Here is a 25,694-nt window from a genome sequence, read left to right as displayed (position 1 = left end):
ATGTGAATGTGATGAAGGGACAGCAGTAGCTCATATTTGCTGTTAAAGACCACTTTTCCCTTTGTCGCATCTCTCTTGGTTGTGTTTTGTAGCTTTTATTGGAATATTGTCCTAAACCCCTACCATTTATCAGCCTTTTGAGTTGACTCAAGATAGACAAGAAGGGCTCAGTGAATAGTGCTTAGTCTGCTCTTGTCATTTGTGTTTCTTGTATTACTTTGTTGTTCTTGTCTCCATCCCTTACAACTTTTATGTAGTGTATTACTACTGGAAACAATAAAGCTTTGGCTCAGTAACAACTGCTTGCCATTCTTGAAACAGTGAAAAGTTTTTTTCCATTCCCAGGTTGCAGATACTCTACAAATCCTTGGGCTGGCTCCAGCAAGGAAAGAAAATGATCCAGCCAGTGGAATGGTGATTCACGTGGCTGGAGCATAATTGAATTCTGCACTTGAAAGTCATCTTTTGTCTCGCCTCTCTTTAGTACCTTGTGGTGGCAATGGCAGGGGAGCACAGGAGCACTCCTCAACCCCTCTGTGGAAGGTGTTCCACACTGTAACCACTTAGGATAAAGCAGCACTGATTGCCACTCTGTCAAGTGCTGTCCCCACAGCCTTGCTCAGGTTTGACATTTGGGGTCCATTTAGCTTTGTCTACAGTGAAGCGTCTCAGCATTGTTCACCAAGAGTGTGCAGCCCTGGCTGTTCAGTGTTCTCTTCCACTTGGCATTCAGCTTCAAGGTTTCAAATGGCTTTTTAATCTGTTTTTGCTTTTCCCATTTTAAAGAGCCTTGATAATTGCTGTTGGGATTGCTTTGCTGGGGAGCTGCCATTAGTCCAAGGATGGAGTGTGTCAAGGACTAACCATCTCTTACATTGTTCCTTCTCTCCTCTGCTTGCCATGACAACAGCCAGTACAAGGGAAAGTCAACTGTGGGATCTCTCTGAGTCAAAAAACACTGGCCATGAATTGCCAAGTTGCCATGTTTGCTTTTTGCAGCTATAGTTTGAGGGGAAAGGGGTTGCTTTCTCTGGGGGAGCTGTGCATAGTACTTCAACATAGCTGAAGCAAATGGGCTACCAGCTGGTGTTTAGACAATGTGTTTCTGGCCATTACTGAGTTGGTCAGCAAAGGCCCTTGGACTATCATCTGGAGTGTTTGGACAGTGACCCAAAATGGCAGATAACCTCTGCAGATGGCTGAAGTTCACCTGTAAAATGAAACTTAGCAGCAGTTGCTCTTCTCTCCTCCCTAAGCCTCCCAGATGTTCCCTTGCAGGGAAGAGGTCTCGCGGCAGCAATGTCTCACCAGCCCACCTCTCCCATTTCTTCCTGCTGCCACTCCCATCGCTTTGTTCTTCTACATGATGGAGACTGCTTTTCCGATCATAACGCCTTGTTTCCGCTGGCAGGTGTGATTGACAAAGAATTCAGGGAAGTGTTCTTGAAGGGCTGATGATACTTTGAGCAGGTGCAGGATGGCAGGTGACAGGTAAGCAACTTGGAAAAGTTTTATCTTGAGCTGCTCATTCAGATCCCCTCCTGACCGTTGCCTCTTATTAGCAGTGTATTCAGGTAGTGCTAGAAATGCCTGCAATGCTGGGGAGGCACGAGATGAGGATTTTTCTGTTTAGCTCCATAGCAGTGCAGACAGGAACACAATGTGTGCTGCCTGCCGTCCTTGTACACCCCTGCCCTGCACATTTCTCCCTGCACAAATATTTCCTCGTTACCTTCATAGCAAAACGTGAAAGGAGCCAGCCCCATGGCTGGTGTAAGGCACTGCTGTAGCCTGTGTCCTGCTGCCAAGCAGCCCTTAAGATGTCCATGAGCACCCAAGAGTGCTACTCTGATCAGTGCCTGGGAGCTGCACATTTGAGGGATGAATTCAGATCCCTTCGAGGAGTGCTATACACACTCACCTCCATGCTTTGCAGAGGTTCTGTGGGTTTGTAAGACATCTGCTGTGTTTCCTTTTCTTTCCACTGATTTCTGTCTGGCACTGGAAGCTGTTTGCAAAATCTTGGAGGGATTGTTGCTCTTGTGTTCCCTCTCTGGAATGAGTGCCTCTACGTGATGCATCTGTATTTTGCCAGGAAGCATGGATTGTGGTTTTAAAGTATTTTTGTTGTGGACTGCATCGGTTTAACAGCAACTGTTGTGCTCTGAGCCCTCTCTTGGCCACCAGCTATAAGCTGTTTACTCCTAGATGCTCCCCAGGTACTCTGTAGTTGACCAAATGAAGCAAACAGGTGTCACCACCTCCCTTTTCTCATCAAGTCTGTTACCAGCCTAATCACTATAAGCAGTTATTATCTGCGGCTGGAGACTTGCAGCTAATCAGAGCCTTATCAGGGCCATCTGGGCAAGGGGTGTTGGCAGAGACACCTTCCCCCTCCTGAGTGTGAATGACTTCTGCTTTCACACTAATTATCACAGTGGTGTGGCCACTTTTCATTATTTGCAATTATACCCCTCCCCTCCTGCTGCTCTGCACCATCCCACTGGAGTAACCACTTATTCAGGAGCTGCCCTGGAGCAGCCACATTCTGGGCTTGGGTTTGGGGGCTGGATTTTGGAGCTTCATGGAGAGATCACAGCTCTGAGACTGGTCCTTGATTTCCAGTGCTGCTTTGCTTTGTACTAACAGCCCTGCACCATGTCCCCCAGATCAGCTGTTGGTGCTGGCTCTGTGCTGGATATTTCTGAGGTTCATTCACCCCCAAAAGAATCCACAGGCTGATACATACCCAGCCTCTGGACAAGGACAGCAGCTGGATCGCTGCGAGTGGCTGTGCCCAGCATTATTTATATGTCTACTAGTGAAGCCAAGCTCAAGAGACGAAGAAAATCTCAGAGAGCAGCTGAGCCCTGCTGCAAGAGAGCAGAGGGCAAGATCTGGACCCTGGGTGAGCAATTGTCAAGACACTGATGGGACAGACCTTCATCTTCAAATGACACTCATGCAAAATTAAACTCCTCCAAGCGATCACACCGTGACCATTAAAATGGTGCCTTGGAGGACAGAAAGATAAACTGAGAAATGCAAATTAGGGATGTAAATCTTTCTGGCTATGTCTGGGAGGTACCTGTTTAATTAGCATCATTGAACAGCCTTGATGTAGTAAGTGCTAAGTAGGAAACTTGCCAATTTTCCCCTGTTTTGATAGCAGGTGACTCGTGTTCTGTTTGAATTTCCACCTTGTGATTGTTTTTCTGTACTTGCTGGAGTCACTGTGTTGTGTGTAGCATGAGGAATTAGCTGTTGTCGCCTAGGCTGATCAGATGCCTAGGAGGCACCTGGGAGGAGCGCAGTGCTCACACTGTCCTGCCTGAGCCCTCGGTAGTCGTGGACATCTTTGCATCTAAGGGACTGCAAAGCTATTGTGTGGTGGAGCTCATGTGTTTAATCATGATTTTTGGTTCCTGTCCTCTTGGAACACAGAGGTCGCTTCCCATGTGGAAATGTTAAAAGAAGGGCTTTTTCTCCCTTCTGTGTTCGAGGAAGGCTGGGGAGGGAGAACAAGTTCTGTTCCCTGCAGAGGTCTCACAAGTGGCTGGGATACAAACCCAGCCCCGCTCCAAGGGTTGAATGTGAAGGATGCCCCATGTGGGGTTGCAGTGAGCTGCTCGTGCTTCTCTGCTCTGCTTCTAGTGCTGCCCAGTGAGCTAGGACCACCAGTGCGAGGTGTTGAGCCTGCAGAGCCACATATGTTGGCCCTATGTAAAAGATGATCATCAAGGCATGGGGGAGCCTTCTGCCCTGCATGCACCCTCTTGTACAGCTCTGCTGTGGGCTTTGGGGATTTATTCATGTGATAAATATCTGCAAGGATTTGGGTTAGGGGGTTACTGAGCCTTTGTTTCTGTATCACCCCAGTGTATTCCAGCACCCTGCTAATTGGTACCACTGTAACAGGAATCCTTTGACACCAATACGATAATGTTTGTGAGTAATGGGATGCTTGGTCTGGACCTGCCTTGGGAATTGCAGGGCAAGCATCCAGAGGTGCTGCCATCCTCCCAGGCATTGCCTCGCCAGGTTTGCATCCTGCTGTATTCCTTCTGGGAGCCTCAGTATCATGCTATTTAGGAGATCACCGTTAGTGACCTGTCGCTGTGGGAGACAGTGGGATTAGGATGATGGAGTGGTTGGAGGGGATAAACAATAATGAAGCTACATTGGCACAGACCAAACAATGCCTTTCTCTTTCATGTTTTCTTTTTTGTGTCGGTTTGCTATTCAAGTGTAATAAGATCAGTGCAGATAATTTGTGTATTCATACAAAACATAATTTTCCCTCCTGTGCTTTACCAGCTGCACTGCAGTTGGAAAGGCAAATACGCACTTTCTTTTGCATGGCTATGAATGGGTGCATCTGTTCCTCAAAGATAGGGAAAGGAGGGTGAAAGGACTGGAAAAGAAGGGAAGAAAGCAGATGCGCCCCATTTCATTGCCTCTGTGGAGAGGGGAGTATACAGGAATCATATTTTTGCAGCATGGGCTCAGTCCCACAGATGTTTTTAAGAGGTGGGCGAGACACCAGCGTGTGGGAAAGGCAGAGAAAAGGGTTTTGTTCAATGGGGGAGCAGCTTGTGGAAGCAGAGACACGCTGCAGGGGGGCAGGGATGGCCGTGGGAGCTGAGCCCCTCCTTCGTCAAGGTCTGCAAACCACCATGCAAGGACAGCCAGAACTGTGCACAGGGCCGGTTCTGCCCCTTCGGGCTGCAGCCAGGAGAGCACAGCTCTCTGCTGTGGGCACTGGCTCTGCCCTCCTGGTTCTGCCTTGCTTCAGCTCTGCCTGGGGCTTGGCTGGGAATATCAGGGCAAAGGTTGGAGCTGAGCCGGGCTGTGCTTGCTCCTCCTTAGCTGGAAATCACCACTGCCTTGCTTCATGGGCTCTTTCCCTTCCTATGCCAGGGACTGCATCCCTGAACTTTCATCTCCACATCCTCCAGGCCCTGCCTGACAATCTTTGCTGGAGGTCCAACATCCCCACTGAAGGGACAGGGCTGTGGGTTGTACAGCAGTGGACCTAATTTATTGGGCTTTTTGTTTTTTTCTTCCTCCTTTCTCTTTTCTGAGGCAGGCCCACTAGAGAGGCCAGGAGAGGAAGAAAAAGGGGGTTAATTTTCTCCTGTTATCTGGTGTCTCCAGCTGTGAGCCAGGCTGACAGCCCTGGGCTGATCAAACACTCCGCAGCCGCCATTCAGGAGCCCATCTACACGGTAATAAATAACGTGAGTGCTCTGCCTCTGCTTGAGCCCATATCCTGGAAACAATGCACCAGTACATTCCCTTCTCCTGTTGCCATGTTGGGAGCCCACCTTCGTTGCTTGTGACACAAAGTCATTAAGCATTAACAGCTGGCATTAGCACCTAATGACACAATCATGTGCAAATGTGTTCTGCCAAGCAGGATTTTTTTTAGCCAGGGATTCTGGTGCTCTCCATCCCATTGAGATGGAGTCCCTCTGACCCCTCTGCCAGGTTGGTTTCTAATTCTCATGTGCTTTGTGAGCCCAAAAGGTTCCAAATATGGGAACTGACCACTGCTTTTGGGTGAAAGACAATACACTCTATTGAGAATAAAGGGTAAGAATTTTCCAAATCCACTGGGAACTTCTCAGCTGCCTTCCAGCCAAGGGTCTTATCATGGTTTTTACAGGTTAAAATGTCCCCATTTAATAACTTGAGTCATTAAAGCAGAGCAATGGTAAAGGCTTTGAAGGCCAGTGGCAGAGGTGGTGGGTGGGAACTGGGCAGTGACAGGACACGCCATTTCCCTCTCCTGCTATGCTGCAATGACAGGGCTGGTCCCTCTTCACTGGGAGATGCTGTGCAGCCATGCGAGCACACAGCTGATCCAACTGTGAGATGGGACAAGGCTTTGCTGGGCATGGTGAGGCTGAGAGCAGGGTCCCTGCAGGCCAGGTTCCTCCAAGTGAGCAGCTTCTTAATGCTGCTGCTTGACTTTCCAGTTTCTTCAGCTGCAGGAAGTGGCATGAAACCAGGAGGATATGGGTTGATTTGAGTGAACAGACCCCGAAAATACCAGATGATTTTTGTCTGAGCAGTGCTTTTATTTGCATGGCACCAGGTAACGGGAGAGAGGGCTGCTCCAGCTCACCACATCCCAGCAAACTTCCCACCGAGCTCCCTGCAGGACTTGCTGCTCTCATTGCTGTTGCTTAGTTCAGGCATGTTTAATCCCAAGGGCACTTCAGGGTTTAGCTCTTTGCATCATGCAGGCCAGCGCTTGGAGATAAGTCACTGTAATTCACAAAGCTTTCGGTGGAGGTGAGGCTTGTGGTTACTGAGTCTTGATGGGAATGGTTTGGACACTGCCAGGCTGGCCTCTTTTCATGTCAGTGTTTGGAAGGAGCACAGCAGCAATTTCTGGGGCTGGAGATGCCCAGGGAGTGAGCATGCACTTCTGATCCATCCCAACTCGTAATTACCAGGTCTGAGAAGGGACTGGGTAATTCCTCCTGCAGCTCTACATTAGAAAGGCATTTAGGGGCAGATAGTCAGCGAGCTGCTCCACTGCCTGCCTCTCGCCCTGTAATTTTGTGGGTGGGTTGCAGGACTCTGCGCTCAGATATTACTGCACTACTTTAGTGCTGGAGCAGGTTCTGCTGAAGAGGCCAGGAGGGGAAACTGCTTATTTCTTACAGCCATATAAATCAGAGGATGCCTCCAAATTGTTGCAATGCGGCTTCGAAGGGATTTTTGTCTTTCTGTGATCTATGGATGCAGAGTCCATATTTCTATGTTAAGAAATCAGGAATCAAGTAATTGAATCTGTCTCCCCTTTCCTGTAAAATCAAGTAATTGAATCGGAGATCATGCGATTTTAAAAAAAAAAAAAAAAAAGAAGAGAAAAAGAGTTCATTTTGGGTTCCCTTTATTGGCCTCTTAAATCCTGAGCTTTGCAGCCTGCTGGGAGTGTTTTATTGAGCTCTTTTCACAGCTGTGAGTAGGATGGATTTAACTGCCCATTACCCTGGGACCCAGGAGCTGGGCTCTTGGGAGTCAACAGAGTCCATGGGGAGTGGGAAGAGGGCAGGTTTAGCCTGAGTGACCCCAATGCTGAGGCTGGGGGTGCCTTACCCCTGCAAGGGGTGTGCCTATCCCAGCTGAGGTGTAACCTGTTTAAGACCCTGAAAAGGAAAAATTGCTGGGTTTTTGGTATCTGGGTGGCCTGGTATTGTGCCTGACAGCAGCAGACGGTTCCTGGAGTTCAGCTGCCAATGACCATGACTGGTCACCCAGAAAGCTGCTGAGGATGCAGTTGGACAAGCTTCATTGGGATGCAAATGGATGTAAATTCATGTAAACATATGTCTTGATGCAGGTAGCAGCTCGTGCCCAATTTATGCAAATGTCCTAATCCAATAATGCTAATGTCATGATTATCCAGCAACACGATGCTCATTAATATGGTTCCCTGGCTCTTACACCCATCACTGTAAATATGATTACACTGAGGCACAGACTTGTAGTGTCCCTGGCAAGTGGAGCAGGTCTCAGGGAGGGAAGGGGACACCCAGGTCAGGGTGGGAGTGGGAAGGACCATTCACCTCTCTGGTGAGGCCCAGAGGTGCCATGTGTCCTGGGGTGTCCCCTCCATGTGCTTGCCCAAGGTACCACCTGGCTGCTGTGCTCTCCTTGGGAAGCCCTTCCTCCCAGAAGGAGACAGAGCAGATTTCACAGTCCACAACAGCCTGCAGAGTACCTGAACTAGCATTTCTTAATATCCATTGCTGTGATCAGATGAACAAGACTAGCAGGGCCATCTAGTGACTCCTCTGGCTGCTTAATGACCTGGGAGGTGCCCCCCCTTAGATGGGTATAGTTTTAGTGTTTGTATGGTGAACCATGCTCCTGTACCTGTCCACCTCTCCCTCCATCTCCTTTTTTCTTTTGGTTGGTGTCTGTCCTTTGCTCTGCAGCTCTGTTTTCCCTGGTTCACTCAGAGCTGGAAAATGCTCGGGCTTCCCCACAGCGGAATGGAAATTTGCCCTGCGTTGCCTTGGGTCGGGTGACATAAGGTCAGACAGCTAAATAGCTTGTCCATGTGAAAGGAGAGGGATCCTGCAGGTTGGCTCGCCTTCCTCAGCGCCAACGGGAAAGCTGCTCTCTGGGCAGGAGTCTGCTTGTCTCGGCTGTGGCCTCGATTTCGTTGCTGCTAACCCGCAGGTGCCGGTGTAGCCGCTTGCCGGGGCACTGCGGGGCTTCCTCGTCACCGGCTGCTCCTGCAGCTTCGTGCCGGCTGGCAGCCGTGGATCGCTCCGAGCTGCTTGCCCCTGGGAAGGGCTCAGCCCAGGCTTGAAGTCCAAAATTGAAGAGCCCTGCCCAGTTCAGGTAAGCTGAGGCTATTTGCCCCCTCCAGCAGCCTGACCCCATAGTAGATATGGATTTGGCCTTCTCCTTTGCATGACTCCAGGGCTTTTCATTTTGCTCTTTCATTTGTGTTGCTTTTTGCAACGTTAGCATGATACTGGGATTTGTGGATGGGGCCAGGAAAATGACCTGGCAGCTGATTCCATTGTAGCTCACTGGGGCAATGGTCCAGGGATGGACAGGACAACTCCCAGCAGCTTAGAGGAGCAGCAGTCAGGACAGAGCTCCACCAGCCATTGCAGGGCTGTGACAGGTACATTTACTGCACTATCAGCACTGAACGGGGGCTTTGGTTAGATTGCTTTTGACAGGATGTCGTTAGCCTGATGCGTATGTGGGAGAGGAACAGCTATAATGCTCTCTTAATGCAGCCAAATTGCTCTTTAATTCTGCAAAACCAAGATGCTATTTCATGAATCCCCAGAGCTCACTGTGCATCGTCTTGATGCTGCCGGTTATCGGTGGCCTTTTCCGTCTGCTTGCATCCAGCTCCACGTTCTTGGAGTGTGGGGTGGGAGCAGTCCTCCCCTTACCTCCATGAAGCTTGGCTGCTTTCTGCCCTCACTTGGCTTCACCTGCGTTAACTCTGGAAGCTAGTGGTGACTTCTGAAATGCCTCTTCCCATCAAAATGTGAGCAGAAAGTCTAGCAATTTCCATAGCAACAGGGCTGGGCCCTAAATCCTGATGTTAACTCTGTTTCTGGACATCTGTGGAGTCTGAAGAGCTACAGAAGGCAGTAGTGCAACTCCCCAAAGACAACACTCACTGTTTGTCCCAGCTGCTGTAGGGTAAGATACTACTGTAGGGTAAGATACTACTGCAGAATAAACATCAGGCTTTGCCCCAGCTACCTGGGAAGTTTGGAGAAGTGATGCTGTCATCCTCCTGCAGCTGGGAGACAATCAGGAAGAGGTAAAAGCAGGGTAAAACTACTAAGACACAGCAGCTGGATAATCTCAGAGGACATTGACTCCAGCTCAGAAAGGCACTGAGAGCAGATAAAATTAGCCTAATAAGAGTTGATGCTACACAGAACTCTCCCCTCCCTTGAATTTATGTTTAGCTTACAGGCACATAACAAAAAGAGCCAACATGATGCAAAAAGGTGGCTTTGCCTGGCCTTGTGATGGCAAAACCCTGCTAAGGCTCTGGAGCTAGAGGGAACTCAAGAACCATAAGGGAAATAAGAGCAAAAAGTCAAGAAAAGCTCATTCCTAATATTTACAGCAGCTGGTTATCTATTGTGGTTGATAGTGTGTTGGAAATGGTACGTCAGGATGCAGGTGCACAATATTTTTCCTCCCTGAAGGTATTTCAGAGGACTCCAAAAACCAGTGCATTAAGATTACAAAACAAAACACCAACTATTTTGGGATTCACATTGAAATGGCAACATATGCTACACATTTAAACATCAGCCCCTTCTGAAAGTTTAGCTATTCTGGGCCCATCCTGAATGGCACTGAAGATCCACATGAGAGCAGATGCCTCCCTACCTCCTCGTATCCTCTTGGAAACTCCCTTGCAGGTCCATTTGTGGGTAGCAAAGTGCTAGTGAGGAAGACGCCATCCACCCTTGCTACTGTCTGGGTGTTTCACAAGGTCTCTGGGAACCTTCAGCAGTATTTTGAGGGGAGAGGGCTCTTTCTTGCTGGCATTTGCCCTTTGCCTAGCTTTCTGATAGGGTTTGTTTGTGTCTGCTTTATAATAGAGTGTGGGCTGTATTTTACCACAGTGATTTTGTTCCCAGCTAATAATTGCTGGTTAAATCTTATTGAATGATGGTTGTTAGCAAGGCCTGTTGTAGCACAGATAACCTCGTAATTATTCATGCAGAGGAGCAGTGGGGACCAGGGTGCACTGGGACATGGGCACTGCTGGGGAACCTTAATCGGTACAGCCTGGAGTAAGCTTCTTAGGATTATTTAGCCAAGTTTCCTAGTTATTGTTATTATTATTGCTTTATTTAGCAAATGAAAGGGGTGTTTAACCAGGTAGGGTTCACAATGCACTTGGTGGGCTCAGCCAAGCCTCCCCACCAATTGAGGGCAGAGGTCTTTCAGGGGAAGCAACCTGACTGGCAATAGCTGTGCATCAGCCACAAGACAGTGCCTTGAGTGAGCCAAGGAGCAAAGCACATGTTGCTTTCCAATTAACCCCCTTCCCATGAGCACAGCCACACTGGAGCTAAGCTTATTCGAAGAAGAAATAAGTATGTTTCATACAACAAGCAGGGTGGACTGAAGACAATGGAGTTCCTGAGTCACCCCAGAGGGAAGGAGGGGTCTCTTCCAGCAGTGTCGGCAGAGCTGGGCTGGCAGTGTTGATATTCCCTACCCCTGCGACCAGATTGAGCTGGTGTTACCTGCTGGCACCCTCTCATGCCTGAGGCTGTGGGTACTTGTGGTTTAACACAGACTTAAAATGGTTGGGAAAAAGCAAACTAGGGCTGTGCAGACTTCTGCTGCTTTGTGTCACCTCCCTGGGTGACTGTCAAACCTCCCTGCTCCCAACCTGCAGTGTGAGTCCCCCCCGGCTTCGTAACAAGGCTTTAATTTGGCATCATCTACGCGCTCTTCAGGCTGATGTCTTTTCCAGCAGCAGAGCAGAAGGTTTCTGTGATATTGTTTGGGTTTGAGCTGAGAAAGTTTAAATAAAGAAGCCGTGGGTCAGTCATTGACTCTGGGAAGTGATGGGATGTGCAGTCCTGCTGCTGTGCTTTTCATTTGAAAGGAATTGGTTCAACTCGAATCAGCCCCTGTTCTTGTTGATATAAACCTGGAGTAACAGACAGCAGAATTTGATGCTTAGGGTTTGAAACAAATGTGGTTGAAGTGTGTCCTGAGGACAGCCTGTATTTTTGGATGCATGTTTAATCTATGTGCTACTGTTTTGTTTGCTGTAGGAATCCTCCTTCTGTTTGCCCGTCTGCATAGCGCCAGCAGGACGGCTCCTTGGTCACAGAAGCTGGGCTGCTGCATGGCTCTGCCCTGGGCATGGGGTGAGTGAGTGGCACAGGGTTTGCTTGGGATGTGCTTAAGCCTCTGCTTGTTCCCTGGTTCAGAACAACATAGAAATGAAACCTGGATTAGGCTGTCCTGGGATCGATGCTTTTCTGAGTCTGGGCTGGAGTTGGAGTGATTTTTCCTGCAATCCGTGTTCCAGCTCTCTTTATGGGATGCTTTTGGCACATCAGCCCATGCCCTCATCTGATGTGAGCAGCCATATCTCTTTGTTGCACCTCAGAACAAGCCACTAAAGTGCATTGTCATGGGTGCTGAGCTCAGGATCTTGTCCCAGCTTGCACACACCATTGGGAGGAAATGTGGCAGTTGACAGGGACAATGTGTTTTTTTTCCATCACCCTATTCCTGCTGTGATGTTGACTCTGTGACGGCCACTGTCGCCTTCTCTAAAGGATGTCCTCCCTTCATGCAAGGATGGGGTATCCCTCTGCAGAGAGGCTTGGCTCTCTGCAGCCAGGGCTCTCACTTCCAGTGCTGGACTCAGCAATGTAACATATAAACTGTCTCCCCCTGCTCTTGTGGGGCTGCAAGGATGCCATCTTTCCCCCTTTCAGGAAAATGAAGGTCGTGTGTGTAGGCAATGACAGTAGCTCTGAATCACCCCAGCAGAGCGAGGGATCAAATCAAGTCACATTCCAGGGCATTAGACAGACGGTGGGAATTAAAAGCTTTACCTGGAAACTGGCTTTGTATCTCCGAGCCCTACTTTTGTCTCCCAGCTCAACTCTCTATTTTTGTCCCTTTTACCTTCCATGTTGTCATGTGTCATGCCAGTCCTAGGTGCCTGGGTGTGCCATATTTGGGGAGCCCTCAGTAAATACTAGGCTGTGCAGCTGAGGAGGAAATATTCAGGCAGTATGAGAAGGTAGAAAAATGTGGTTTATCAAAAAGCAAGCTGCTTTGGGACTCATTAAAAGCTAAGGGAGAGCTCCAGCTGCTTTCAGTAGGCTTGTGATCAGTCAGAGACTAGAAAGTCCCATCTGGACTATTAGCAGCAAGTCTTGGTTTTGTTTCTTTCAGTCTGTAAAGTCTGGGGACGCAGCCTCCTTTGGGGGCCAGTCCTGCCATGGCAGCAGGGAGGTTTGCCTGCTTCAGCTCTGTCTTTGCTTTTCCCTTAATCTGGTCTTCATTTGCACCTTGCCCTTTGTGTCTCTGGTTGTTCTCTGCATCCCTGAGTGAGGTGAGCATCTCCCATCATTGCTTCTGGGCCTTGGCTATGGACTGTCAGCACTGCAGGGCAGCTTTTGGGGTGCTGCATGATACAGGAGCAGGCAGAGCTCAGGGGGCTCACCTTAGCCCCCAGAACCTTGACTTCCTGACCTGTGTAACAATCCTTGTCTATTTGGGTCTCATGTTCTATGGGGAAACATTTAAAATAATGATGCTTTTGTAATGATGATAATAATATTAGGCTGTCATATATAACTTAATCTTATTTATTTATTTGTTTGCCCTTTCTTAGAGGGAATTGCTGCTATTTTCTGGGCATTGGGCCCAATTTTTGTTCGTTCTGTCTGCGTCCACACTGCATCCTGGATGCTGCACCCAAAGATGGAGCCTGTGTGGATGAGCACATTCAGGCTGCTCCAAACCTGGAGGCAGCATTTTGTGCCTCCCGTGTTGTTCCTACCCATCATCTTGCCACCCGCAGGATTTTCAGCCTCGGCCACGTGAATGTGAAGCAGGTGGCATTTCCGTCTGAATTAATATACTCAGAGTCCTTGGATGTGGGAAGGGGGTTAAACTGGATTTGCTGATGGACCTTGTTGCAGGAGAGCAGTTTGTCTCCTGGCAGGGCAGCACACATCACCTCTACAGAAGAGGTGGGAGCTGCCTGGAGGTGAATGTATGGCCGAGAGAGGAAGGAGCAGCTGAGAGGTCACCATTCTCGCAGATCATTAGAGCATCTGTGTGCATCATGTCCTAGGTACAGAGCGATGACAAGTTTGGATGCTTCAGGAGGGAAATGTTTGCTTCCTGGTGAGAAGTAAATTAGGGTGGTTTGCCTAGTGTCAGTATGTTATGAGTCAGGGACGTTCATTAACATTTACCAAAACCTGAGTGAAAACTGAGTTCTTAATTTGACAAAAAGGTTGGGTGTGATTTTGCTGGGTTTGGGGGAAAATTCTCCAAAGAACAGAGCTTTATTTTTAATAGACATCTGCATGCCTGCCTGCAGGAGACTGCAGTTCTGTGTGCACTGATATATGGCATCTGTTGTGTTGTCAGGGTACCTGGTGGTACGGACTGTCATCAGCGTTACGTGGTGGTGGGTGTCCCAGCTTCATGCCAGACCCACCACACCTGAGTCAGCAGAAAGTTTGTAGTGGGGGAGTTGTCCCTACAAAATACTTCAGATACGTTTTCCTGGGCAAGGTGAGTTTCCATGCAGCATTTTGCTCCATGTTCTCACAGCCTTTCGCTTCTGGCACTCCTTGCTTAAAAGTCCACCTCCAGTAGCTTTTGGAACCTGAGATTTATTGATGTGAACCCAGGAGGAGATTAGGTAAAAACACCAGTTTGTGACCAACTCCCTGAGCAAGCCACAACTCGGCATTTTCCCAGGAGCCTGTGGCAGGCTGCAGGGAGCCTGTGACCTTCCTGGCTGGTGATGGGGCTCTGTCCCTGCCCGGAAAGGTTGCCAGAGAAGTGCTGAGCGTGGCCACACTGGCTGTGAGACCTCGCCCTACTCATTGCTCTCTCCTCTGTGATGATCTACCTGCTGCATTGCTCTATGCCGGCAGCCACAAACTGGCTGGGAGAGGCTGTGCTGTGAGCAAGTGCCATGTGTTGCTTCAGTCCCTTGTGCGTTCCCGGCCCCAGAGGCTGTGGGTGGCTCACCCAGCCTGCCTAGCTGGTGCTGAGCACTGGAGGGGGCACTGCTGTGTGGACTGGAGCCTGCTGCAGCAACAGGGCACTGAATCAGGGCGACCCCTTTGAGCAGCAGTGTGGCTGGAGCCGTGAGTGGGCAGCGTGCCACCCGCGCCCCTGCTCAGTATGCACAGAGCATCTCTCTGGCTCGCCCGTGCTGTGAGCTGGGATGTCTCCAGGGACTGGGACAGCCCTGCTTCCAGCTCCAGGGAACGCAACGCAACAGGACAGCGGCTCCTGACCCTGCGTGATGACCTTCCCTTCTCCGGAGAGGTCTGGTGGGGACTCACCCTGCTGAGGCAGGGAGATGGGGTGAAGGGAGGTGTGCTTCGACCCAGCTTCTGCTTTGCTCCCCTCGGGCACAGCGGGGCTTTGCTGGGGAAGAGGCAGGGGGCTGGCCGCCCTCGCTGGCGGCCGGCCACAGCCCTCATTCCTCCGCTGCTGGGTACCGCTTTGTTGCTAGCTGGTGACATCACCCGAGAGCCCACCCCCTGCCTCTTATCCGTCTCTCCGTCTCGCTCATTTATTCACAGGCAGCGCTGGCAGGATCAGGGGCTGTGTGAGAGCTGGAGCTGGCGGCAGCAGCAGCAGCATGCGTGCGGCGTCTGAGGCTCAGGGCGCGAGAACCACGTAAGGTGCCCGCCGGAGCCTCCCCCTTCACCTGCCTCTGCTTCCTTCAGCACAAACTTCACGGCTCCCTCACGCACGGTCCGGGCTTCTCCGGCGAGGCTTGGCAGCGACAGCCGCATGCATGACACTCCGAAAAGGAGAGAAAATGACCATAAGTATCCAGGAGCACATGGCTATTGACGTCTGCCCCGGCCCCATCAAACCCATCAAGCAGATCTCCGACTACTTCCCCCGTTTCCCACGCGGGCTCCCCGCTGGTGTTGGCCGCAGCAGCACCCTGCGCTCCGCTGTCAGCCAGCCCTCTGTCAGCCCCGCCGAGGCGCCCCGCGAAGAGGATGAGGACGTGGACCAGCTTTTCGGGGCATATGGCACAACACCCACGGAGCAGCCAGCCAAGTGCCAGGCACCCGAGGAGGTGGTGGACCCCGAGGGCTACGAGTCCGATGACTGCAGTGAGTTTCCAAGTTTCCATAGGAGTTTGCTGGGTGCTGAGGGGAAGGGTGGGTCTTAGGGACTGGTCCCCCATGTTACTGCCTGAGCCTTGCACCCTGCCCGGCTGCTGGCCACACTGTCTGTCCCTGGGATTACATTGCAGCAGTGACAAGCTCTGCTCCAGCCAGGGAGGCTGTCACCGCGCTGCTTCGGTGCTGCCCTGGGTGGAGGGAGGCCCTGGGAGTGTCCCTGCTGCAGCTAGGCTGGCCGCTGAACCCAAACTAGGGAAGTCTCCCAAGAGCCACCAGTTGCTGTGCTTTGCTCTTGTGGTGGAAACCTCATCCCTCCTCAGCTGCTTGCCTCCAAAGGCTGCCAGCTGGGTTCAAACCCTTCGGTTAATCTGTCTCGGTGGTGCAGCCTGCTCTAGCCACGCTGCTGATTAGCTGGTGATACACTCCAGCATCACCCGGCTCCAGATCGGAGAGATTCATTGGGAATGATATCTGCCTGGGAAATCTCTGCCCTCTCCCTCAGCAAACTCCGGTGTGCCATTCCTCACCTTCCAGCTGCAGACAGAACCCTCCGTGAGGTTGGGGGGGGGGGGGGCTTTTGAACAGAAGGCTTTGCTTCTGGTAGATGCAGGTGTTTGCAGTGAGGTTTAACCCCTTCCCACCCAAAACATCCTTCCCATCCAGCTTGCTGGACCTTGCAGGCTGCAAAGCAGCTGTGTCAGACTCGGCCAGCCACGGTGATTTGGGATAGCATTGCTTTCCTTGAGGTGGGTTAAAACTCAAGGTCTCCATTCAGCCCAGCCTTTAGGGGCCAGATCCTGCGAGGGACTGAGCATGAAGTTTGAAGCTGTGGGATGCTGAGGAAGGGAGTCAGTGCTGCTGAACAGTGCTGCATGCTCGTCCTGGGGGAAGGGGAGGCTGAGCTCCCACAACGCTGAGCTGTTTACAGCCCAACGTCGGGCTTTTCCTATGCAAAATGTCACAGCCCTGCCCCGGCATCACTCCCTCTCTGCCGGGCTGGCCTGGGCTGCTGCCATCTATGCCAGATCCTGGAGTGTGAGAGGGCTCCCCAAGAGCTGTGCTTGCTGCAGGGTGGCACAGCCACCCCTGTGCTCCCCTCTGCCTGCTCACCACCAGCTCTGGGAGAGGCTGGGGCTCTGGGTACAAGCCAGACCAATGCTCCCTCTCTCCCCATCCCAGGGTCATGCTCTCTATGCAGGAGCTGAGAACCGCTGTGCTCCCAGGGAGAACATCTCTGCTAAGCCGCGTTTGTCCCAGCCAGGCAGTTAACAGTGACTTTAACCGGATTTGGGTTATTTTCTGCTCTCATCATTAGATCGTCTTTGCTCACCCCAGCAATAGAAATGAGAGCAACTGGGCTTCTTGAGCAGAGGTGTGTGTGGGAGCTGAAGCACTTGGGGCCATGGGGTGCAGCGCTTTCACTGAGCACTTGTATGGAAATTGCCCAGGGCACTGCATTCTGGATTTAGCCCTGGCAGCGCTGCTGGAAGCAGCTTGACTCAGTGCTGGGGCCGGCAGGTGTTTGTCTCGCCCCAGCTGCTATTAGGAAGAGTGTTTCTTACAGCGTAACAGGTGTCAGGCAAACTGCTGGGTCTGCTTTGCCAGATGTGGCGGGTGAAAGCACACCAGTGCCAGAGCGGGGAGGTGGGACTGCTGGTGTCACAGCTCTGGGGACAGCATGGGATGGCCTCAGCTGCTCTCAGGGCACTGGCTGGCATAAACGGGCAGGATGAGACTGTCACTCCTCCATGTTCAGTGGCCAAGTGGCAAAGCCAGGCGAGGGCTCGCTGGCCCCATTTTCCAGGCAAGGAGCTGGGAGGGGATTTGAGCGGCCTGGCTTGAGCCATCCGCTACGCTATGGAGTGGCTTTTAGCTCCCCCACATCCCGTGGTGGGTGATTCAGGGCTGCTGTATTAGTCACCTGCACTAAACTCCCCCTGGGGAACCTGTCTCCGCCTGTACAGCAGACAGGTTGGGATTTAGGTTGTGACAGTTCCCTCAGGTGACACACAGGGATGGTGATGTTGGAGCCTGGGTGCAGCACCCACAAGTCAAGGTCTTGCTGGGCAAGGTCTCATCTTACCTCATTCCCCAGAGATGCTCCCAGCACAGCCTCACAGAGGTGCAGGGAGAGGGATTTTCCTGTGTCAGGATCCATTGGGAGGAGTAGAGGATGGCTCCTTCCCGTTTGTGCCACCTGCCTGTAGGTTTCTCTCCTCCAACACCATTGTGATGGTGCTGGCTGGCTGGGAGGGAGGACAAGAGCTGCCCCTGCCTGGAGAAATGCAGCATTTGCCTGGGTTTCCCCTATGCTCATTCCAGTTTGATGTTTCTGGGTTTCCAGCAGCACCAGCCTGATGGGTGATGGGACTGTGCTGCTCAGTCACTGCAGCACTGCAGGGTGGCATTGGGCAGGGGCTGGATGGCAGCTGCCAGCCTCTTTGCCTGATACCCTGCCTCCCTGGAAGGGCTGCAGGGAGCTGTGCAGGTCATTTAGGCACCATTCACTGGGACACATTTGCAGAGGCTCAGGTTGATGGCTCTGAGACATACAGGGCTGAGGCCAGTGTTTCAGGGCACCACAATTGCAGCCCTGTGGAGCCAGGGAGCTCAGCGCTCAGGGGAGCTGTAGAAGTGCCAAGGAAAACAAGCGTGGTCCCGGTGGGGCAGCCATAACCAGCCTGTTGAATGCAGCGAGTGGCAGGGAGCAGGCAGGGCCAGGGAGCTAACAGAGCAGATAATGAGCAGAGATGTTGGGGCTGGCTCTGGGAGCACTGGGAATTGCGTGGAGCCAGCCCTTCCCGTCAGACCTGCCAGCAGCGCTGCTGTGAGGATTTGCAGGGTCATGGCTGGCACGCTTTGCCATCCCAAGGCTCTTGGAAGAAGAACTCATCACTGCTCTATGCCTTCTCTATCCTCTGTCTGCAGGGATGCTCCAGGACTGGAGCCCAAGCTGTACAGAGCAGGTCTCTTCCCGCAGCAGGTTTGTCCCTAATGAAACTGCTGAGGAGGTGGAAGAAGGCAGGAGAGGTGGGGAAACGTGTGGTGCAAACCCTGCAGAAGGGTGGTTTTGTGCTGTTGGACCAGTGCTAGCATCTGTTGTGAGCGGAGGACCCACAGGGATTTGGGGCTAGGAAGGAAGGGGATTCGCTCCTCCTATCTTGGGACACTCGGCTGTCACCTCATCTCTGGTTCCCCTGGCTGGTGCCTGCTGACAGCAGCAGTGCTGTGTCCCCTGGGGTCCGCAGCCGCCAGGGATGCTTCCCACCCAGCCAGGCGGCATGCTGCCGGGGGAACTTGGTTCGCAAGGAAAATAAGCAAACGCCAGCTAGGTGGCAATGTGCCACCTGCGAGGAGCTGGGTCTTGCCTCCCATCTCCCTTGATTCCAATCGAAATCCCTGCCCTTCCAGTGCCTGTGCTTTCCCCTCCACAGCACCAAGGTGAATTTGTACCTGATGGATTTTTAAGGGTCTCAGAAACCTCTGCACAAGCAGCACAGAGGTAGAAACGTGGACACTGAGGGAGCACTGCTGCAGCTTCTCTTTGCCCGAGGACAGCATTGGAGGCAGCTCCCACCCTTCTCTAATGCGCAGGCAAGTTTCTAGCCCTTGAAGAAACGCTTCATTTCCCTGAGCTGCTGTTTGGCTTTGGAGCAAGGCCGTGGACAGTGCTGGGCAATTTCCTTCCTCCTCTGTGTATGTTTGGCTCTGGTTTTTCAGATGGGGAGGCAGCCTGAGAGCAAGGGGATGCAGCGGGAGCTGGTGTTTATGGAAGAGTTACTCCATACTGTTCCTGCCAGTGCTCCGAGGCTATTCATATGTGTACAAACCCAGCCAGTTCTATAGCACGTCCAGCTTTATTCATGGGTGGAGCAGGCTTGTGATCTCCTGAGCTGCAGCAGCATAAAAACAACTTCACACTACAGCTGAGAGGCCTGTCCTGGTGCATGGCTGCTCGTGACGCCTGCTGCAAGCAACGACACAGAAGTTATTTAGGAAGACTCTCATTCTGAGCAAAGAAGATAATTAGGCAGGCAAAGCTGTCATGCAGATATTAATTACTGGCTGTTTAAAGACGTAAAGAAGAATGAAAGTCTTAAGGGATGCAGGGTTTGCAAGTCACCTGGCAATGCTTTTGGTCAGACAGGAGGAGGCAAGAAGAGATGACGAGGGGAAATGTGCACTGAAATGATGAGGATATTTACTTCTGAAGCACAGCTCTTTAGCATATGCTGCCACTGCTATTTATAACCTTTGAATCGTCTTTTCAATCCAGATAAGGCCAAAAGAAGTATTTTTTTTTTTTACACAGGAAACAAAACAAACCACTGCTGATTTCGGCAGAGCCTGGAGCATGGGTTTGCCAACCCTATCACAACCCGAGCTGCTGACGCCAAAGAAATGTGTGTAGGTACTGGGCAGTGTCAGACCTGGGCTCAGTCAGACCTGAGAGTGAAGGGTATCAGGGAGCTTGTAGCCCTTCCAAGGGTGACACAGGGTGTTAATTAACCAGGGTGGCTTTGGATTAGCTCCTGTCTGGTTTCCAGGAGGATACCTCGGTATCAGGAAGGTGCTGGCATTTGGTGAGGTCTCACCTTTTCCTGCTGGCTGCCCCATCAGCAGTCTAGGTGAAGGTTGCACATTGGGTGCTCTTGGTCCTCCAGAGATCCTTCAGCCCCTGGAGATGCTCATTCCCAGGGGGTGTCCATGGACAGAGACACCCTAAAGTGCTAGAGATAAATGTAGGGCACCCAGCAAGACCAGCACATGAGGATGGGCAGGGTCTGTCTGGGCATCCCTTCTCCAGCAGAGATGAGGGAGCATATGGGCTGTGGCCTCCAGCGTCTCTGTTAATGAAGGAGCCATGCAGCTGCTGGTTAATGAGGGGTCTCCCTTCTCCCTGGCTTCCTCCCTCCCCAGCAGCCTGCCCAGCCCTTCCCCTTCTCCTGGTCCCAGTGTCCAGCAGGGAAGCTTTCTGTCCCAGGGTGACTCTGCCACCCTCTTTCCTTCACTGACACCCCTTGCTCCAATGTACTTGAGCCCAGGGGGTTCCCAGATCTTTTATCTTTGTATTTAACACTGAAGGCAATTTTGGGGGGTTGTTAATTGCAATGTTGTCTTTCATTAAAGGAAGAGAGAGGGAGAAATTTGAAGGCCATCTCTAAATTGAAATTGCCGAAAGTCTAATTGCTGCTGACATCAGGGACCATTTAGTGCTGTAAAACATAATTACGTCTCTGAACTGTTCTGAACAGATAAGTGTTCCTCTGAACACTCCTCCTGGAGAAAACAGAAGAGCTGATGAGCATCCATCAACCAGCATCACAAAGAAGCAGCTCCATGCTCTGGAGCTTGCCAGGGGCTGGCGCTGTGTCTCCAAAATGAGGCAATATTAATTGCCATAGATTTTAAATTAAAAACCCACGATGAGGCAGGGAGCAGTTGCAAGAAAGAAAAGTTGTGTTTGTTCCTCACTCCTGGTCCTGTTGAATTCAACCACATCTGTGGAACTCTGGAGGAAGGAGGGATTCCTGCCTGTGTGCTGGATCTGGTCCCTGTGTTGGCCCAGAGAATTGGTCCTGGAGCTGCCCCATGTGTGCCACTGGACCTGGTTGAGGCACTGATGCACATCCAGGGAAGCAGGAGTACACACAGCTGCCTGCCAGAGTGATCTTCTGTAGCCCTGCTTGGAAATGGCAAGAAATAATTTCTGTTCTTCCTGAGGAGTCATTTACCAACGTTTTACATGGGGCTGTAAGTGCGCAGAATTACTTGCTGCCTTTCAGGACCTTTAAAATTATCTCCATTGCAGAGGAAAATTAAAGCAATGGAAGAATAGGGACCTGTCTTTTATAGTGCATTAAAAAATACCCAGTCTGAAGGTTACTGAACCTGTGCTTTCTGTAAGAAAGAGCTAATCCAGACAATCCCCAGCAGTCTTTTTACTCCTCCACTCTGATCTCCCTGGCACAAAATCCATGAGCAGGTTATCTTGGGAGCAGCAACGCTGATAAGCAAGAGGACTTAAGGCCCTTGGACTTCCTTTTAATTAGTTCTATAGTGATATTTTTTTTCTGTGCAAACCTCAATTTCTTCTAGTGTAGAGCCTTGCTGGGCTTTCTAATGGCAGTAGTGCTGTGAAAGCTTCCTTGACTTTGGAAGGTAAGGAGCCCATGTACTTCCTTCCTCTGTGGGCTTTGCTGAAACTTGTGGGTCTGTTCTGCATGCATCGATGCCTCTTTTACATCTTGGCCATTTCTTGGGCTGAGAAACTCTTCTTCTTGGGGTGTCCCTGGTCACCAAGGGGTAGATCTGCTGCACTGTGCAGCCCAGGCAAGTGTACGTAGCCCGAAAGACAGGGGCTGGATAAGGAAGCAGAGAAGAGTTACCGCGGTACTTTGCCTTTCATCCCTCAGGTAGAAATAGAAGCTACTTCAGCCTCCCCGTCTCCCTGGGCCCTGATGGGAAATGTCAGCAATAGACAACTTCTGCCGACTCCACCACCACGGGTGCAGCGGAGCTGTGCTGGGATGCAGCGATGCCCACGGGCTCCAGGCGCTCGCTGTATCCTGTGGCTAAGCCCGGAGATGCATCTCTCCATTATGCTGCCGTCTGATAATTTTGTGGCCCACTGAATTAATCAGAATGCCCAAAGGTGAGGGGGAGAAGGGGCCGCATTCCTGTGCAAGTCAGATTTATTTTCCTTTTTAGAACGTGTGTTAAATGCCAGACCCTGGCCGGCACCTTCCCATCAATCTCTCCCAATTCATGAAGAAGAAAGAAGGTCAGAACCTGCTAATGAGTTCAGCTCTTCTAATGGTTATTTTATCATTGGAGCAGAATAATTGTAATAATAATGATACATCCTGCATGCTGTCTGGAGAGCGTAAAGCTGCCTTTGTAATGCCTGACAAAAACATTTATTTATACTTTTTTATTTGCAGCCTGTGTGATTAGAGGGCAGTGTTCAGAATAGCCCAGTCGAGTTAAATATGTCTAGTAACAGTGCTTGGAGTCTAATTGCTGCCCTTTGCTTTTTTAGGCACTTACTCCCTTAATTAAAACCACAATCAAGATGCATCTCAGCTGTGAGGATGGATGGGAAGGGGAAATCAATCAAAGAAGGGTGATTCAGCCACTTTGCAGAGGGCTTTGCTTGGGGCCAGCTTCGGTCCTAGTCCTGGTGTCTGGAGACAGCAGGTCTGCAGGAGGAGTGAGGGTCGTGAGACCCATGCTGGTGTTTGGTGTTGGCTTGCCCGGCCACTCACTTGGTGTGTTCCCCGCTCTGGGAGCACAGGGCTGGCTGTGGTCCCGTTAGGGGTTCACACAGAGCTGCTGTGGGATGCAGGGCTCCCACCCCTGGATTCAGCTGGAGTTAGCCTGATCCCTTTTGTCATCTCCATACGGCTGCACTTTAAACAATTAGCACAACATGTGCTGCTGATGTTTTAACATCCCTCTGCCGAAGGCAGATCCTTCCTTGGGAATCAAGACTCACTGTCAATGAAAAAATACCCCTGTATAGAGGAAAACCCTTCCAGGGCTAGAAGAGAGCTGGGAACAGAATACAGCAGGGCTGGGGAAAGGCATTCACCCCTGTCCATGCCCTCCCATCTGCTGGCAGCTCTGGGGTGAAAGGAAACTGCTCAAGGTTTGCTCATGGACCTCCGGTGCTGGGCAGCAGGACCTGAGGTCTCATTTACAAAACACATTGCTGTGCTTTTAGGTGATGCCTGTCTTGCTGGCACAGGGCTCCCTGCTGCCCTCACCCTAGGCAAAGGTTGTGGCACTGAGGGGACAGGAGGCTTTGTCATTATTTCCTGGCTGAAGGCTGTTTTCACTCCAAGCTTTTGTTTTATAAATTGCCCAATCCAGCAGGATAAGCCACGGGCCTCCTTCTGTGATAAAAATAAAATAACAGCTTGAACTTGGGAGGGCCAAGCGGTGGAGCGGGCAGGAAGCGGCTGATTAAAGGGCAGGTGGAAATGATGAGGCTCCGAAACCGGAGGCTTCATTTTCCGCTCTCCAGTGAAAACACAGACTAGTGGAGTTTTGCTGACTTGCTTGTCACCCGTGTGCTGTGCAGCTTCCCACTACACCCACCCCACCACAGTGGGCTGTGCCAGCCCCCCCAGGTTGGTGCTGTGATGCTGCTGTATGTGGCTGTGAGCTCCCCGTCGCCAGGCAGAGGCATCTAGCCACCAGCACACTGGGCACTGCTGTGCTCTTTCTTCCTCCCTGCATGATGCAGAGCAACTTTGGACATTTGGAAATGCCCAATCGGCCAAAACCAGAGGTGATGCACAAGGTGTTGCCTCATCCCATATCACTTCATCTTCCCTGAGCCCCATCAGGTAAACCCCACTGATTTATAACTTACCTAAACCAGTAGCTAATGTGCCATGAAATTAGTCCAGGACAAGGGGGGGTACATTATTCTGGCTCTGAAATAGCTCTGAATATTTGCTTTGCTTTGAAGGCAAGATGTTTGCTCCAGAGCAATGATTTTTATTTGCTAGCAGGCAAACCTGTAGCTTGCTTGGGTTTGGGCCGGAAGATCACTGTGAAATTGCAGCAGGAAGGTTTCAGTCCCCTGAATACCTGCCACCTCCCAGGGTGCCTGGTTGCAGAGACTATTGACACTTATTATTTCGTGCCATAAAGTTTGTCAAATTTGCCTCCCAGGCAGCAAACCCTGCTTTGATATTAAACAAAATTGTTCTGGTTTTTGTTTTGGATTCTTTCCCCCCTGCTCTGAACCTGTGTGCTGCACGAAGGTGCAGTTTCCTTGGAAACAGTGGTGGGATGCTGCATGGCGGCAGGGCAGCACTCCAGCAGACCCCTTTTGGAAAGGTAGGCATGGAAAAGTGTGGGTTGTCAGGTCTTGAACTGCTGTGGAAGTTCAAGGCTGATGGCAGGTGAAGCTGTGTTGGGAGATGCCGCTCCTTGTCTGGGCTTTGGTGTGCAAATCAGGTGCAGAAGCCATGGAGAAGGTTAAATCCTGGTTTTGGAAAACATCTTTTTAAGACTTTTCCTCCGCTCTGGATTAGCATGACTTGCTCAGATCATCCAAAGGGAAAGACCTTCTCAAACCAAATACACTTCTGCTGCTGAAGCTCTTCTGGTTTGTTCTGATCTCCTGCCCTTTCCCTGTGGTCCCGTCCCAGGAGCTGCCCCATCACTGCTATTCCAGGGTTGCATGTGCCATAAAGGAGTGCTGCTCTGATTAAAAGCTGCAGGTGTTTTTTATTTTAACCATAAAAGTATTTTCATTCTCACTGGGTTTAATTTACAGATTGCAGCCAAATTGGAGCTGGGAAGGGATCCCATTGGTGGCTCATTTGCTTGAAGGTCTCAGTATACAAATATGCATTCTGGAATGCCCACAGTGCTGGAGGGGGTAGATGTGCTGACAGTGGGTCTGTGCCTGGATCCTCCCAGACAAAACCCTTCAGTTCCTGGGGAATGGAAGCTGCTGGCTGCAGTGGGCCTGCTGATAGATGGGGGTGACCTGTGTGAAAGCCCATGGAGGCAAAGCCTCTGCACTGACTACAGTGCTGGGGTAAGCTGCAGTCATTCATCCCTCTTTCTACTCTCCAGGGCTGTACCAGCCCCACCAACCTCCCAGCATGAAGCCGTGTTTCATAACAGGCTTACAGGAGGATGTTTTATGTTTTATAATGTCTGCAGCCATTTCTCTAGCGTCTTTGTCCATTCCTTTTGTGCTTAGAGGGAGAAAAGCCAGTGTTTGCTGGGCTGCAGGTTAATAACATCTTTTATCCTTTGCAGCCACTCTGGGGACGCTGGATTTCAGCTTGCTCTATGATCAGGAAAACAACGCTCTCCACTGCACGATCAATAAAGCCAAGGTATGTCTTAGCACTGGGTGCGTGAACAGCAAGGACTAAGTGTGCCCAGAGCTGGCCACCTTTGTCCTCTGAGGCCACCAGGGACTGTTGATGTCCCCCACTACAACTTTCCCTTTGCCAACTTCATTTTCATCCTGACTCCCAGTGCTTCTGCCTTCTCCTTCCCCTCCATCCCTGCTTTCCAGAGTGTTTCCAGCAGGATGGAGACGGCTGCTCATCCCCGTGGTGAGATGGTTGCAGCTATTGATGCTTTTAGAAAAGCACCCAACCCGATGTTGTTATTTACTTGACGCTGTGACCGGCTGTCAGTTTATAAATGGCTCTTTTAAATGCTGCTAATCATTGCCACAAAGTGCTCTGCCTCAGTTCCTTTGCTGTCTGTGTGATTGAGGCAATTAGGGTTTCTTTTGCACATTTTGAAGCAGAA

General features: G+C 51.0%; 1 protein-coding gene across 2 annotated transcripts in view; it reads left to right on the top strand.

Moving 5' to 3' along the window:
* The first annotated feature begins 13,730 nt into the window (after positions 1-13,730).
* The window catches only part of DOC2B (double C2 domain beta), a 33,913-nt gene continuing 21,949 nt past the window's right edge, over positions 13,731-25,694 (top strand). The window contains exons 1-3 of one of the 2 annotated variants that reach the window (XM_057415824.1): positions 13,731-13,939; positions 14,838-15,386; positions 25,188-25,267. In XM_057415824.1, coding sequence (XP_057271807.1) covers positions 15,056-15,386; positions 25,188-25,267 — 411 coding nt within the window. In that variant the 5' untranslated portion in view covers positions 13,731-13,939; positions 14,838-15,055. Of the gene's footprint in view, positions 13,940-14,531; positions 14,578-14,837; positions 15,387-25,187; positions 25,268-25,694 lie in introns of those variants that run through there. The other variant, XM_057415817.1, reaches the window with a different exon arrangement.

Source organism: Pezoporus wallicus, unplaced genomic scaffold (assembly GCF_028554395.1).
Source record: "Pezoporus wallicus isolate ANWC-B61680 ecotype Strahan unplaced genomic scaffold, APGP_CSIRO_Pwel_v1 contig_8517, whole genome shotgun sequence".
Taxonomy (NCBI): domain Eukaryota; kingdom Metazoa; phylum Chordata; class Aves; order Psittaciformes; family Psittacidae; genus Pezoporus; species Pezoporus wallicus.
The sequence above is the reverse complement of the archived record's forward strand: the minus strand, read 5'-3'. Positions and strand labels throughout refer to the sequence as shown.